Genomic DNA, 17,004 nt, shown 5'->3' with positions numbered 1-17,004 from the left:
TTCGCTGAGAATATCCCAAAAAAGAGAATTGTGACCATGTTTCCAACTCCATCCTCACAAGGATTTTGTTGACAACTCCAGCCTATCCCCAAATTTGTTCTCCACTCCCATCAGCCCTCTCATCTCCTCCCCAACACCGGCTTCCAACAGAGCCTAAATGGGCGACATAGATCACATCTATGGAGTCCAACTTGATCAAAACAATTTGCATCAAAGAAAAAAACAAGGTGGGGTAAGACAATAGGAATGACTTTGCGGATGAATGTAACCGAACAGGGGGCAGTTCCGGGCCTATACAACAGAAATTATAACAAGATTACAAGAGAATGAGCACCAACTCTCCAATCAGGTGGGTTGTTTTCCCACGTTAACCTCACACCATCGTGAGAAATTACGTGGAGCAGCATACAGATCGAACTACAAACAGATTCGCTTGATTCCACCGTTCCACAAGATCCACCACTAACAGGACGGCCTCTGCACAACATGTAGGGAGATAAAAAACAGCAATGAACCACAAATGTGGCATTGTCCTCGCAAAATAATAAAATAATGTAGCCATAGGCCTAAACAACAGACCAAGATTTGCAGAAGATGCCATGCAACTTGACAGTGACTAGGTTTAAGACTTCTGCCATGAAGAGTGTACTGATCACCATTTGAGTGCTCGACATGGCCGTCTAGTTCTGAAACCGGCCTGCCTGAACCACCACTGGAGGGAACTGAAACACGTTTAGACAACAAGAGCTATAATTCCTGCAATACCAAGGAGCTGATGGTTCCATGTGCTAACCATAACGGAAGGCTATCCAACAGTTCTCTATGCAACCTGTGGGCATAATTTTCCCAGGCTGCAATTCCCATTCCAAAGGTCGCAGAGTTAAGTTCAGGAACCTCTTCAGGAGAAGAAAGGTGAAGAGATATCTTTTCCACAACTTGTCGATCTGCCTCGATAATAGAACAGCATCCAACACTTCTTCCCGACTTAGACTGGATGATCCCAAACTCTCCAAACTGCAGTCCAGAAGCTTGCATATCAAACCCTCTCCACTGGTAAAATTGGACAAACTGGCAAAGTACAACAAACAAGATAAGGCCAAGCTTGCATCGGCACAACAAACGACAAAGAACTACATTAGTTCCTTCACTAAACTCTCGTGGCAGTTCTTTCATGTTCTGAATAAAATTTACCATGAAGAAAGCTCAACATTATGACCACATTTAAGGCTCAAGGTTCTGTTTCTGATCTCGAGTTCATGTCAGTTCTGCTTTTCTCCATAAAAATATATGGTAAAAAGAACACTAGTAATGGAAAAACATTCATGTGAAATAGTTATCCGTGACTACACGAAACGATGCCAATAGCAACTGTAACCCAAGAATGCACAAGCCAAATGTTCCTAACTGCCCTTTTGAAGGCAATGCATTCAGAAATAAGGCCTTACTGGTAAAGAGAACCTCCTATAGAGACATGATCCGGTTTCAGATCTTGGCATAACATTCTTTTTCTTTTTAATATGAAATATAAAGTATTCTTGAAAGTATTAGGCATCATATTCTTGTTAAAATATAGTATGTGTATGGATCTGGATCCAGATCCATACGCACATTAAATATTCCAACACATGCTCAATGTTGTTTCATTAATGGCATTCCTGTAATATTTCTGTAATTTCAGCCATTGTATATTTGCTTATTTATAAACTTAGGGCTTGGAGGTCGGGTTAATGTGCACCACCCCAGCCACTGCGCATCTCCCTCCTCTCTCTCTTTTTCTTATTTTCTGCAGTGAAGGCTGAACCCCACACGGAATCTTATATGGTATCAGAGCAGAGGTTGTGGAGCCCTACCAGAAGTGTGTTCAGCGAGATCTAAAGATCTCTGAAGGAACAGTTTTTGATACATCTCTTCGTCTATTCTTCTTCTTTCCTGGTAACTTCTGCTACTCATTCATTTTTCTGATTCTCGTTCATTCTTCTTCTTCACAGTACTCATTATCATCACCATCGGTCTCTCTTCATCATTAACGTCTGCAGCATCATTAACGTCTGCAGTTTTCCTTTTCACCATTAACGTCCTTCTTCGACATCAACGACTGCAGTTTTCTCCTCTTTGATTGCAGTCTCTTTGATTGCAATCCCTTTGATTCGTGTTTTCCCTCTTTGATTGCAGTCTCCTCTTTGATTGCAAACAAATCTACTGTAGTTTTTAAGTATTTTTTAATTTATTTCCTCTTTAATTCCTCTTTGATTACAGAAGTTTCCTTTTTATTATTGTTTAGTGTTTTCTGTGTGACGCCTATAGGCAGGTTATAACAGTCTACAATCTCTATTCTGAATCTACAAAAAAAAAAGGCATAACAGTTTACGTCTATTGGTAGCACGGGTGCATCCCTTATTGAAGTTCTATTGATTGATTAAGTGATCTCCAACTTTCTTTTTCTTTCTTTTCATTCATCTTGTTCGTTTATTCGTTGTCCCATTGATATGGATTACTCTTCGTCATCCACCTTGTCCTCCGGTCCCTCTGCAAATTTCTTGAGTCCGCTCGTTACAGAAAAACTTACTCTAATTTTTTTGACCTGCAAGAGACAAATACTTTCTTTTATACAGAGTCAGGATCTCGATGAACATCTGGATGGTTTGGTTCCTATACCACCACAGTTTATTTTGCAAGAAACCAACAATGAGAAGGGTGACACAATTACTATTTCCTTTAAGAATCCAAAGTATACAGCCTGGAGGAAGCGGAATCAGTCTTTGGTTGCTTATAATACGTCAACACTCTCTCAAGAAGTGTTGGTTACTCTTTCAGATGATTGCACTGCGATGGATCTGAGGAGTAAGTTGTCTCAGACATACTCTCAGATATCATAAGCCCGAGTTATGTACTTAAAAAATGAGTTTCAAAGTTTGAAGAAAGGCTCCATGCCAGTCATGGAATACATAAGCCGCTTGAAGAGTATTATTGACCAATTGGCGGTTATTGAAAGTGTTATTTCAGATAAAGATAAAGTTCAACAACTCCTCAATGGATTGGGCCTTGATTTTGACATGTTTACCACAGCTTTGTCATGCCTTCCTCACTTGCCTTACTTTTGACGATCTTCAAGCAAAACTTCTCTAGCATGAGATGATTATGAAACAAAGAGCAGAAGGAAATGAATCAGCTCGTTCTCATTCAGTTTTGGCCATGGACACTTCTGTCGGTTTTGGACGAGGGAATTGAGGGCATCAAGGAGGCAGAGGCCGCGGACGTTTTGGGCAAGAAGGACGTGGTATCTTGCCTACACCTAATATTTCTGGTGTTTTTAATACAGGAAATCAGAGGAGAGTGCCCACTTGTTTCTTATGTATGAAAAGAGGACATGTAAAAGCTGATTGTTGGTTTAATCTACAAAATAGAGGAAAAATAAACAAAATTGAAAATAAGTCAACTACTATTGTGGACACGAAAGTGTCATCTATAGATGTGCAACAACTTTTGTTATAAGCATCGTCACAGATGACGATCAAGCAAAATGAACAAGGCGAGTGGTATGTTGATTCCGGTGCTGCCACTCATGTTACGGGTAATGCCGGTAAGTTATCTCACTTATTGTCTTATTCTGAAAAAGGTAGTATAGTTACGGGAGATGGAACTTATCACTCCATTAGTCATACTGGCAGTGCACATATCCCTATGTGAGAGTCCTCACTTCACTTGTCCAATGTTCTCCTTGCTCCTAATATTAAAAAGAAACATTGTTTTTGTAACTAAACTTGTTGACGATATGAATTCTTTCGTCGAATTTACTCTCTCTTCTGCTTATGTTAAGGATCTACGAACAAAGAAGACGTTCGTTAAGGGGGAGCAATATAGAAACATGTACATCTTCAAGGAGATTCTCTCAATGTCTTCGTCTTTAGCCTCAGTCCTCCAGTTGAAGTCGTCCAAGCATTCTTCAGTGTCTTCGCCTTTAGAGTCTTTGTTTTTCCCTTCATTGGAAGTTTTTAATTCATCTCATTGTAATAAGCCAGATATTTGGCACAGTCGTTTGGACTATTGTAGTCGGGGCTTCGTTGAAAGTCTTGTATCTGATGGTCTTCTTCCAGAGTCTAGTTTATGTTCCTTTTTAGATAATAATAAATGTTCCTCATACGAACTCTGCAAAACCCATGTTCTTCCGTTTCATATTATTAATAAAAGGGATTCAAAGCCATTTGAGATTATTTGTTCCGATATTTGGGGACTCGCACCTATTCCTTCTCTTTCCGATAGTCATTACTATGTTATCTTTATTGATTTTTATTCCCGTTATACTTGGATATATTTCTTGAAACATAAGCATAAAGTTTTTCAAATATTTCAGGAATTCCATTCGATGGTCAAAACAAAATTTTTCCTGTGATATTGTGCATTTACAATGTGATGGTGGGGGAGAGTATTCATCAAACGAGTTTATTGCCTTTCTTCGGGATAAAGGAATAAGTCGACAGGTTTCTTGCCCTCATACCCCTCAATAAAATGAGGTTGCAAAAAGGAAACACAGGCATATTGTCGAGAGTGTGATGAGCATGTTACATGATAGCAATGTGCCTGTTAGTCTCTGGACAGAAGTTTTTCACACATTTGTTCATGTCATAAATCGTCTTCGTATGGCACTTCTAGATCAGAACTCTCCATATTATTTTTTATTTGAGCAACATCCCTCTTATGATGAGTTGCGTGTTTTTTGTTGTGTATGTTATGTACATATTGATTCATCTCTGCGAAATAAGTTTCAGGACAAGGTCGTTAAGTGCAGATTCGTTGGGTATGAGGATGAATACAAAGGCTATTGATGCTATGACCCTACTACAAAACGTATTAGGACCTCCAGGAATGTTTTTGATGAACAAAATTTTTGGGTCAATGAGTCTGAAGAGTTGCCATCTCGAGAAGTAGAGGTATATGATCCATGGATGAGCACAGAACTTTTTGCTAATACATGATAAACATGTCTGGCGAATTGTCCTTCCTTCGGCTTGAGTAGGGGGTTGGATGACTCACAGATGCGTGTTGAACCATCTCCAGTAGAACCACCCCCAGTAGAACGCTTCTCTGGACAGATATACACTAGACAGGACAAAAATATAAAACAGAGGAATGTGGAAAGCATCGCTAATGATCCGGCTCAAAGGCCGTCACGCATTAGGCATCCTATTCAACGATGGTGAGTTATGAGACTTTTTCTCTTGATTTCCAGTTGTTTATGTCTCAGCCTATGTCACAGGGATTCGGCTAGCAGGGTGCCGCACCCGCGTCGACGCGACTCGACGCGGGTGCGGGTGCCGCACCGGGTGCGGTCAACCCGATCCTGGGTGCGTTGACCGCACCCAGGATCATTTATGTCCTTTTTTATTTTATTTTTAAAAAAATTGCCCCTGCAAATTTTTTTTTTAAAAAAAAAATCTGCTGACAGCAGTTGTCAGCTGCTGTCAGCTCCTGACTTTTCAATGATGGTGGTAGCCTTGCTTGTGCTATCGTGCAGCTGTATATAAAAAAAAAACCTGTTGCTGTCAGGAGCTGACAGCTGCTGTCAGCTCCTGACTTTTCAATGATGGTGGTAGCCTTGCTTGTGCTATCATGCAGCTGTATATAAAAAAAAAAAATTTGTTGCTGTCAGCTCCTGACTTTTCAATGATGGTGGTAGCCTTGCTTGTGCTATCGTGCAGCTGTATATAAAAAAAACTGACAGCAGCTGTGACAACTGCTGACTTTTCAATGATGGTGGTAGCTTTGCTTGTGCTATCGTGCAGCTGTATATACAAAAAAAATCTGCTGACAGCAGCTGTCAGCTCCTGACTTTTCAATGATGGTGGTAGCCTTGCTTGTGCTATCGTGTAAAATTTGAAAAAACCCGCCCCCCGACCCCTTATATATATATACATATATATATATACATATATATATAAATATTTACATTTTTTCCCCTGCTGCACCCCCGCACCCGGGTTTTTTGGAAGTGCCGAATCCCCGCACCCGCACCCGCACCCGCACCCGCACCCGCACCCGCGCCCGCGCCCGCACCCGCACCCGCACCCATGTGACATAGGTCTCAGCTCACAAAACAGGATGAACCCAATTGTTTTAATCAAGCTCTTCAATCTCGTCATGGACTGAAGCTATGAATAAAGAAATGAAAGCACTTCATGAGTGCCAGACTTGGGAAATAGTACCTCGGCCAGAAGGAAAGAATGCAGTTGGCTCAAAATGGGTTTATAAAACAAAGTATAAGCCTGAAGAAAGTATTGACATATATAAAGCGTGACTTGTTGCTCGGAGATTCACACAACAATATGGTGAAGATTACGATGAAATTTTTAGTCCGGTAGTCAAAATGGGTACAATTCGTGTCATCATATCCCTAGCAGTCGACCGAGGATGGAGGCTTAGCCAGATGGATGTTAAAAATACATTCTTGCATGAAACCTTAAAGGAAGAAGTGTATATGGAACAACCTCCTGGTTATGCCGAGAAGGATCCTACTGCCTGGGTGTGCAAACTAAAGAAATCTCTGTATGGGTTGAAACAGGCGTCTCGTTCTTGGTTTGAAAGTTTCTCTATGCAAATTCAAAGCTATGGTTTTAGAAGATGCTCTTTGGACCACTCGCTCTTTATTTACCAAAAGACAGACATCGTTATACTTCTTCTTATATATGTTGATGACATTATGATCACTGGGAGCTCAGATAATCATGTGCAAGACGTGAAGCAGTTTTTAATGAAAACTTTCAAGATGAAAGATTTAGGGGAGTTGAGGTTGACAGGCAACAAGACACATTGACACTCATGCAACAAAAATACACTCTTTATCATTTGGAAAGAGCCGGGATGACGAATTGCAAACCAGTCAGCACTCTGAGTGTATTACATCAAAGGCTGAGCTCTGAAGATGGTCATCTTTGTGTCAACCCAACAACGTATAAAAGTCATGTGGGGATGCTGCAGTACTTGACCTTTACTAGACCTGATATAGTTTATGTTGTCAATCAGGTATCCCAGTTTATGCATGCTCCAACGAAAGGTCATATGGAAGCTGTGAAGCGAATTCTACACTATTTAAAAGGAACTATAGGAGATGGACTTGTTTATCGCAAGAACTATAACCTGCATAGAGGGCATGAACTCATCACTTATACAGACGCAGATTGGGCAGGGGATCCAAATGAGAGACGATCGATCTCTGGATATTGTGTATACTATGTCACAGGGATTCGACAAAATAGATGCCGCACCCGCGTCGACGCGACGCGACACGGGTGCGCGTGCGGGTGCAGTCAACACGACCCTGGGTGCGGTCAACGCACCCAAGGTCATTTTTGTCCATTGTTTGGGCGTTTAAAAAAAACTCCGATGAAAAGGAGGATTAGGGCAAAAGAAATTTTTTGCCCTAATCTCTCCTCTCCTCTCCCCCGAGCTCGAGCTCTCTCCCATCGCTGCCCCAGCTCCGCCTCCCAGGCTCCGCCGCCCCAGCTCTGCCTCCCAGGCTCCTCCTCTCCTTTCGCAAGTATGTACCCTCTCTCACTCTCTTCTTAGGTCGGCAGGGGAGGGGTCGAGCACCCCCTTCCCTTCTCGCTCTCTTGTTGGGTCGACAGGGAAGGGGCCAAGCCCACCCCCCCCCCCCCTCTGGAGGGGCCGAGCCCCTCCCCCCTCTGGCTCTCTTTTTGGGTCGACAGGGGAGGAGCCGAGCCCCTCCCCCCTCTGGCTCTCTTTTGGGTCGGCAGGGGAGGGGCTGAGCCCCCCCCCCCCCTGCTCCCTTTGTTTTCGGCAGGGGAGGGGGTGAGCCCCCCCTCTCGCTCTCTTGTTGGGTCGACAGGGGAGGGGCTGAGCACCCCCTGCTCCTGTTTTCGGTAGGGAAGGGGTTGAGCCCCCCACCCTACTCCCTTTGATTTCAGGGGAGGGGCCGAGCCCCCCCCCCCCCCCCCCCCCTCGCTCTCTTGTTGGGTCGGCAGGGTAGGGGCTGAGCCCCCCCCCCCCCTACTCCCTCTGTTTTCGGCAGGGGAGGGGCCGAGCCCCCCTCGCTCTCGCTCTCTTGTTGGGTTGGCAGGAGAGGGGTTAAGCCCCCCCTTCTCCCTATGTTTTCGACAGGGGAGAGGGTCAAGTATAATTGATTTGAAAATTTTAATGTATTTTTTTGTGTGTTTTCAGGATAAAAATGACGAATAAAGGGAAAGGACTTGCGTCATCCTCATCCCAACATGTGAGTTCTGCTGTTAGTTTTGTTGATAGTTGCAGTGGGATTGATGATGTGGGGCCACTATGGGTACATGTAGATAAACTTGCAAAAACTGGAGAAGGAGGTGGTGGAAACAAGAGATTTCGATGCAAGCTCTGCAAAAGAGATTTTGTTGGGTCTTACATAAGAGTGAAGACTCATTTGTTGAAGATACCAGGACATGGCATTTCAGCTTGCAGAAAAGTTGATGAGGCAATGCGAAGACAATACAAGAAAATACAAGAAGAATATGAGAAGAGAAAGGCAATGGCCGATTCTTCTGCAGTCAGTGTGTCATTTGCAAGCCACCAAGAAGATGCTGAAAAAAAAAAAGAAAAGTCAATGTAGGAGGTAGAGGAACGATACAAGCAACATTCAATACATATGGAAGAGAAAAATTGAATAGAAAAGTTGGGAGGTATTTTTATTCTGGTTCACTCCCATTTAATGCGGCTAGAAATCCTTATCGGAAGGATTTAGTAACATCCTTGGCAAATTGTAATTTGAGTAGTTATGTGCCTCCAAGTTCAGAAAAAATACAAACCACACTTCTTGCAGAAGAGAGGGCAAATGTGGAGAGGTTGCTAGAGATTAAAAAATATTCATGGGAGCAAAATGGAGTTTCTATTGTATTTGATGAATGTACAAATATTCAAAGGCGTCCATTAATCAATTTCATTGCTTGTTCGCTTAGTGACCCAATATTCTTGAAAGCAATTTATTCATCTGGGAAATATAAAAATGCAGAGTATTTGAAGGGATTGTTTATAGAAGTGATAAAAGAAGTGGGTGATCAGAAAGTGGTACAAATCATTACAGACAACGCTCCAGTTTGTAAAAGTGCAGCGTTGAGTTTAAAGAGTGAGTACCCTCATATTTTTTGGACTCCCTGTGTAGCACACAGCTTAAATCTAGCCCTAAAGAGCATCTGCAACCTCAAAGAAGAAGAAAATTCACAAGCATATGCTTTATGTTCATGGATTGAAGATTTAGAAAGAAATGTTAAAAGCATTAGGAATTTTGTTGTTAACCACCATCATGTTAATACTATATTTAATAGGCATTCTGATTTGAAACTGTTGAAGTCGTTGAAACACGTTTTGCGTCCATCATTGTGACGATGAAGAGGATTAAAAGAGTGAAGAATGATTTGATTAACATAGTGACTGATGAAAATTGGACATTCTATCGTGCTAATGATGATATCAAGGCTCAAGAAATTAAGAAATTCATTCTTGATGATGAGTTTTGAGACAGAGTGGTATACTTCCTTCAATTTACGCAACCTACTTGGGAAATGTTAAGAGAAGTTGATAAGGATGAGCCCATGCTTCACAGAGTTTATGAAATGTGGGATAACATGATTGAAAAAATACAAGTTATAGTTTTTAAGCATGAAGAAAAAAATCTTGAATTGGATAATTCAGATTTTTTTTAATCATATTCATTCAATTTTAGTCAGAAGATGGGATAAGAGCAACACTCTTTTGCATTGCATGGCACATTCTCTTAATCCAAAATATTATGCAAATAAGTGGCGGGCTGGTGGTATTGGTCGTGTCCCTCCAAATTTAGACCCAGAGCTATCAAGACATAGAAATATGTGTATGACAAGACTTTTTCCAGAAGCATATCTTCTACATCAAGTCACACAAGAGTTTGAAAATTTTTCATCTTCGAGATTATATGGACCGGCATTATTCGCGAGAGAAGAAGATAATATAGATCCTATCACATGGTGGTCAACATTTGAATCAGAAACACCTCTCCTCCAACGTCTTGCATTAAGATTGCTATCGCGGCCTGCTAGTTCATCTTGTTCTGAAAGAAATTGGAGCACATATTCTCAAATCCACAACATGAAGAGAAACAAACTCACCAGCAAGCGTGCAGAGGATTTAGTATATGTTCATTCAAATCTTCGATTACTTTCGCAAAGCAATGATGAATACAGGTACTAATTTGCTCTCTTAGTTATTTGATTATTTCTTAGTTTTCATTTAAATATACTTGTATTGTATTTATCATTTTCAAATTGGGTTTATAATGCAGACAAGGAACATCCAAATTTTGGGATATGACTTCGAGGGAGAACATGATTTCAACATAACAAACATAGATTTAGCTGAGCCCAGTATTCCTTCTAATGATGCATTTGATGATGATGAAGAAAATTATTTTCATTACTTCATCAGGATATACTTTGGTATGTAATTTAGTTCTTTTATACTTATTTGATTGATATTTAGGTTGATTTATGTAATTGCTTTACTTATTTGATTGATAATTTGATATTTAGGTTGATATACTGCATGCATGATGAATCATATTATGACAATGTTTATTGTTAAATGTTAAATTGTTAAAACTTCAAAATTATATATATATATATATATATATTTACATTTTTGCCCATGTCGCACCCCCGCACCCGGGTTTTTTGGAAGTGCCGCACCCGCACCCATGTGACATAGTGTGTATATATTGGACACAATTTAGTGTCCTGGAGCAGCATAAAACAAAAGGCAGTGACACGGTCGAGTACAGAGGCCGAATACAGGTCGATGGCTGCAAGCACGGCAGAAACTACATAGATTAGACACTTATTGAGTGATCTTGGGGAGACAATTATTCGATCATTTCTTCTATGTGACAATCAAAGCGCAATAAACATTGCATGTAATCCTATTCAGCATAGCAGAACGAAGCACATTGAGATTGATCAACATTTTATACGACAGAAAGTCGAGATGAAGGAGATAGAACTACGTCATGTTCGAACAGAAGATCAAGCGGCAGACTTGTTTACCAAGGGGTTAACAAGACGTCAATTTTGGCTATTGAAGAGCAAGTTGTACATGCTCCAAAACCACGTACAACTTGAGGGAGGGTGTTAAAATATAGTATGCATGTGGATCTGGATTCGGATCCATACGCACGTTAAATATTCTAACACATGCTCAATGATGTTTCATTAATGGCATTCCTGTAATATTTCTGTAATCTCAGCCATTGTATATTTGCTTATTTATAAAGCTTAGGGCTTGGAGGTCGGGTTAATGTGCGCCGCCCCAGCCACTACGCATCTCCCTCCTCTCTCTCTTTTCTTTATTTTCTGCAGTGAAGGCTGAACCCCACACGAAATCTTATAATTCTGACATGCTCTAGTCAGCAAATTGACAATTGAAAAGTAGATGGATTAATAACAATCTATAAATGCTTCGCAAATTTGGGAATTAATAAAAAAAATCACAGATAAAATGTGTTGTTTAAAGGTACCTGAACGGCCTGTAAACTATTACTGAAGTCTCTCTCAAGTATAGAACTGCCTTTTATCAGTCGCAATGGCTTGTTGAGCAACTCAAGTTCATCCAATGATTCCAAAGTTACACTCGAATTCTCATCATTGAAATAAAAATTGTAACCAAGAATATACACTCTGGCCCAGCGAACGTCAAAACCCAATTTGTGGGGGGACTCTGGGTTGAGAGAAAACCAATACATGTTAGAAGAGGCTGGCAAAGGAAGACATGGGTCTGGAATATCATCATGGCAGCCCAAATATCTCTGAGACAGAAGGTGAAGGATTTTGGCATCCTCATCATGGGAACTATCACGGGTGAACCACAATGTTAGTGTAAGTCTTTCCCCATGTGTTATCTGTTAAACAAAAAATAATAAAGTAGAGAATAAATCTAAGTTGCATGGTAAAAGGTAGTTACATTCGAAAATATAACTACTGCCAAAAGACTAGAAAACATGATTTCTAAACCTCATGTACAAAAAATTCTCAACAGAAAAAAATAAAGTTAGGAAACCATACCTCATCCACACAATGGATATTGCGGTCATCGGCTGTATATATAATGACTACCTATCAATTTCCAGAAACAAATATTATCATTATTATATGTCAAACAATTCAGGTAACCAATCTAAGTGAAGCTATTAAGACTTAAAAATTTACTGCATGATTGCCTTCCAACTAACAGCCTACTCCGCTAATGGTATGCAATACAACATGCCTTACTGCCAGCACATTAAGATCTTTGACTCCACTTACATCAGTCAGACACATTCACGAATAAGACATTCATATATATTCAACCGGCTTCATTACTACAAATCATAAAGATAAGCAAGAAAATAATTCAGTATTAATTCAAAATTTATGTAATAAAATATCTTCACTAACGATTAGCAAAAGTTCCATGATAATGTCATAATATGTTCTGAAGTTAATCTTGAAGACTTGAACTGTATCATTTTCCTGGATAGTGAACGTGCTGCGTTTGGTTTGAAAGTTTTAAATGAATTTTTTTTCATTGATAATTTGATTTTCCTCTCATTGCAAAAGCAACCTTATTATTATGTTGAAGGTACATAGAATTTTTTTTTGTAAATAAGATTGAAGTACTCATACCATGATCAAAACGGTGCATTAGTAATGGAACATTGCTATATTCTCTTGGAATCCTATAAATAAATTGGTTTATTAAAAATGAACTATATTAACATCATATGTTATATGCACTAATAAACACCTATATATATATATAGAGAGAGAGAGAGAGAGTGTGTGGTAGCTGCCTGATGAGTTTTATGCTTGACGCAAATGGACATGTTAGCATCCATTGCAGGCACATAGTGGATGCTCAGAGCGCGTCATGTATAAAAACAACCTTTAGCAGCGCTTTTCAAGTGCCGCTAAAGGTCCCAGTGGGAATTTAACCTTTAGCGGTGCTTCAAAAGTGCCGCTAGCCCCTTTACACATATGCACATGGACGTGTGTGCGTGATGGATGCTCAGCACTCGTCCTGTATAAAAACGACCTTTTGAAGCACCGCTAAAGGTCTCAGCGGGATTTTGACCCTTAGCATTGCTTCAAAAGCGCTGCTAAAGGTCGTTTTTATGCAGGATGCGGGCATCCATTTGCATCAGGCACAATGATGGTTGGGAAGCTACCACTTTTTCTACACACACACCATAACCACAAATATCAGTCTCGGCCTATGTAACACAGACTCTTTTAACAGGGCACCACACCCGCATCGGACACAGCTTCCTTTGTGTTAGGTGAAGTCAACCACATTGAGGTCCATTTCTATCAAAAAATAGATTCAGTTAACCCTAATCAAGTCCATTTTTATATATGTTATATATATAAATACATAAATGCACACACATACACGTAATGTTAACTTAAAAGTTAAAACTGTTAAAAATTATATATATATGTATATATATATATATACCCTCGCACCCAAGTTTTTTTTAAGTGCCGCATTACCGCATCTGCGCTCGTACCCGCACCCGCACCTATGTGGCATAGGTCTCAGCTATATCTTGGCAAGGCAATTTCTTGCAATAATATAGGTGTAGCTGATAAATCTCAAGGAAAATCGGAATGTAAAATTTTTTAAAAATATATAAAAAATAGCAGAAATAAGTAAGAAAATAACCTGTTTAGATAATAAAATGCGTACATAATAAAAAAATAAGTAAAAAATACAGAAGAAAGGTGAAAACCATATTTTTGAATTTACAGTGATATCATCGCAATTTTTTCAAACTATCAGCTATATTTGTGACTATGATATATATACCCTATTGGCATATGTTAAGAAAGAATACATTCTGTTATGTATAATGCATATCAATCACAGGCACATTATTTTCAAGAAGAATATATTACACTGCATATTACATTACATATTTAACAAAACTTCTTTGCTCTTCTTGTCTAACATTTTCCTGAAAATGATCACCGGGTCTTTTTTTATGCTTAAAGTCTTTAAACATGCAACTAGAAATGAGCATAGCAGCAGTGTATATATCATCAAGTGACAAGCACTTACTCCAGCTGTTGGCAAAATGCTCTTGGGTTCACCTTCTTTGAAGTGGAAAGTTCCACCCATGAAATCCTTGCCATAAGTATTCAAGTAACAAACAGCCTTTAGTCCTTCAAAAATATTTGGAGTCAGACTTACAAGGATAAAAGTAAATAAAGCCATTGAACTAAATAACGTAAAAATACAAAATAAAACATAATAGCAACTCTTGAGTTCCAAGGCACGTATACTATATATACTTCCAAAATCACAATATATAAGGCTGCCATACATCTTGAGTTCTTGCTTATCAATATCTTCAGCGACTTTAGGCATACAAGGAGGTCTGCACTAGCACAATATAAAAACAAGAAGAAACAATGGAAATCTATTGCAAAAGAGGGCTGAGTTTAACGAGCAGAAGAGAAAGAAAAAGAACCATAAGCCATCATACTTTATTAAAGTTCATAACAACTAAGCCACCAAAAAGAGGAAAAGAAAAGGCTTAGATGCTGCATCCTTGATTTTTGAAACACATTATGGATTTCAAGCTATGGTGGTAAAAAGAAAATAAGACATGCCATAATTTTTGTGCGTTCACAATGAAAAGGGAAAGACTATCAAAATAGAACTACTTGAGTGACCCATACACGTGGACAGGTTTTTACCCAAAGAACGATCTAAGAAACAATAGCTACCACAAAGGCCTACCACAAATGCCTAGAACATGAGTAAGATAAGCTTGAACAAGTGTCATCTGATAAAAAACAAATAGGGTCTGGCATATAATAATATTAATCACCCTTTAGTACCTAGCATTTCACAGTAGAATTCTGATTCTACAACCAGAGAAAGTCATAACCCATGTGAACATATTTTGCAAAACACTCTCAAAAAGGTCATAAAGGACAAGTGGACAACTTTCTCATTTCCACATGAAAATCCTTCTATTTTTAACTTGAGAAGCTTCCATCAATGGCAAGATGAGAGGGACTTGTAAGTTAATGGCAGAAATTAACAGCTTGCTGAAAGGTTAGGACAATTGCAAATTTGCAATCAATATAGTTTTCAGTAGTTCTGGCCTAGTCCCGAGGTTTTTTTTTTTTTTGCCTCTGATTTGGGAGCTTCATAAATGGAAAGGATATTTTTGTTTTCTTAATTGGTACTTAATTTTAGAATGTGGATTGATTATGAAAAGCATGCACGACATTCAGTGGATTCCTCGCTTCAGAAATTATGCATTGGCAAAAAGGTCATTCTGTTCACAATGTTTTCATTTTTTTTTTCAGTGTAATAATATCTTTCATTATAGACTATGCACCCACTTTAGCAACCATTCATGCCTATATTAAAATTTAGCGTTCAACCACTGAAACACACCAGAGGTTGATGTGCTAGAGTGAATTATGCTCTTCCAAATTTCCAAAATATATGTAGCACAATTGTCAAAGGAACACTACTACATTTTTTCTTCCACTTTCTGATAGGAAGGCAATGGTAGATCAATGACCTTCTTCAAGTATTCTTCCCTGACATAATGGCACTACATCTCTATATGCTTTGTTCGCTCGTGAAAGGTGTGATTCTTGGCAATATAGACTGCACTTTTATTGTCACAGCATAGCTTTGTTGGTTCTCTGATAAACACTCTCATATCTTCCAAAAGGCGTCGAATTCATACAATTTTCATAGTAGTGGATGCCATGGCTCTATATTCGGCTTCAGTGGATGACAAAGAGACCTTCTGTTGCTTTTTACATCGCCATAAAATCAAAGACTCACATAAGAAAACACAAAAGCCAGTGGTGGAGTGACGGTTACTAGGGTCACCTCCCCAATCTGAGTCAGTATAAGCAAATAATTTTAATTCAGAAGAGGAAAATAGAAATACTCCCTTATTCACTGTGCCCTTCAAGTATCTGATGATGCAAAGAACAGCACTCATATGAACGGTTGTGGGAGCGTGCTGAAACTGACTGGCGATGTGGATAGCATGTGACAAATCTGGTCGAGTAATGCTAAGGTACATCAAAGAGCCTATCAACTGCCTGTAAGGAGTGGGATCGGTTAGAGGGACACTGTCGTCAATCTTCATTTTTTATCCCACGACTTCAGGAGTTTCGCAAACTTTGTCATCAGAAATCCCTGACCTATCAATAATCTCATAAGCAAGTTTAGATTGAGATAGGAAATAACCTCGTTGAGAATAGGCAACCTCAATTCCAAGAAAATATGTCAGAAAACCCAAGTCTGACATCTCAAATTTTGAAGTCAAGACGGACTTAATGATAGAGAAAACAAAGAAAGAGAGGGAGAGAGAGAGAAGAGAAGAGAAAACCAAAAGGGGGCAACTGCGGCTGTCACGATTTCTGCTTATCAGAAATCGTGACCTAATGCTTTGTATAAATGCACTTAAGTGTACATTGGTCGGATCGGGTCTAATGTAATATCCGAACCCAAAAAAAATACACTACACTTAAAATTTTACACTAATACATAAAATAGAATGAACTCGGGTCTGGTATAGGATCCAAACCCGAAACACTATACACCTTTTTCACCCCCCCTCAAGTTGATCATGGTTATGAACCATGCACAACTTGCCTTTGAGCGTCCAAAAACGATCATTTGTTAATCCTTTCGTAAATAGGTCTGCAACTTGTTGTTCAGTATTGACGAACTGAGGCTCGATCTCTTTTTCTTCAACTTTCTGTCTCACAAAGTGTTGGTCAATCTGAATGTGCTTAGCACGACTGTGATGTACTGGATTGAATGACATGTTAATAGCACTTTGGTTGTCACATAGCAAGGTAGTATGGGAGATCTTTTCTCCTACTTCAGTCAGTAGATGTCTGATCCAGGTCACTTCGGCAGTAGCAGCAGCCATAGATCTATACTCAGCCTCAGTACTTGATCTAGCGATAACTTTTTGTT

General features: G+C 39.5%; 1 protein-coding gene across 3 annotated transcripts in view; it reads right to left on the bottom strand.

Moving 5' to 3' along the window:
* Positions 1 to 233: 233 nt before the first annotated feature.
* Positions 234 to 17,004, bottom strand: part of LOC149816268 (2-oxoglutarate (2OG) and Fe(II)-dependent oxygenase superfamily protein) — a 28,882-nt gene continuing 12,111 nt past the window's right edge. The window contains exons 5-9 of one of the 3 annotated variants that reach the window (XR_016427733.1): positions 14,098 to 14,193; positions 12,063 to 12,113; positions 11,519 to 11,899; positions 580 to 1,068; positions 234 to 477 (exon numbers count right to left, since the gene is read on the bottom strand). Coding sequence is in view for 2 of the 3 variants with exons in the window: in XM_089987907.1 (XP_089844033.1) it covers positions 748 to 1,068; positions 11,519 to 11,899; positions 12,063 to 12,113; positions 14,098 to 14,193 (849 nt within the window). In the remaining variant the exon portion in view is untranslated. Of the gene's footprint in view, positions 1,069 to 11,057; positions 11,404 to 11,518; positions 11,900 to 12,062; positions 12,114 to 14,097; positions 14,194 to 17,004 lie in introns of those variants that run through there. The other 2 variants (XM_089987907.1, XM_089987908.1) reach the window with 2 other exon arrangements.

The sequence above is a fragment of the Nuphar pumila genome, chromosome 14 (genome assembly GCF_984573655.1).
Source record: "Nuphar pumila chromosome 14, dmNupPumi1.hap1.1, whole genome shotgun sequence".
NCBI classification, from domain to species: Eukaryota; Viridiplantae; Streptophyta; class Magnoliopsida; order Nymphaeales; family Nymphaeaceae; genus Nuphar; species Nuphar pumila.
This window is presented reverse-complemented; position numbering and strand designations above follow the sequence as displayed.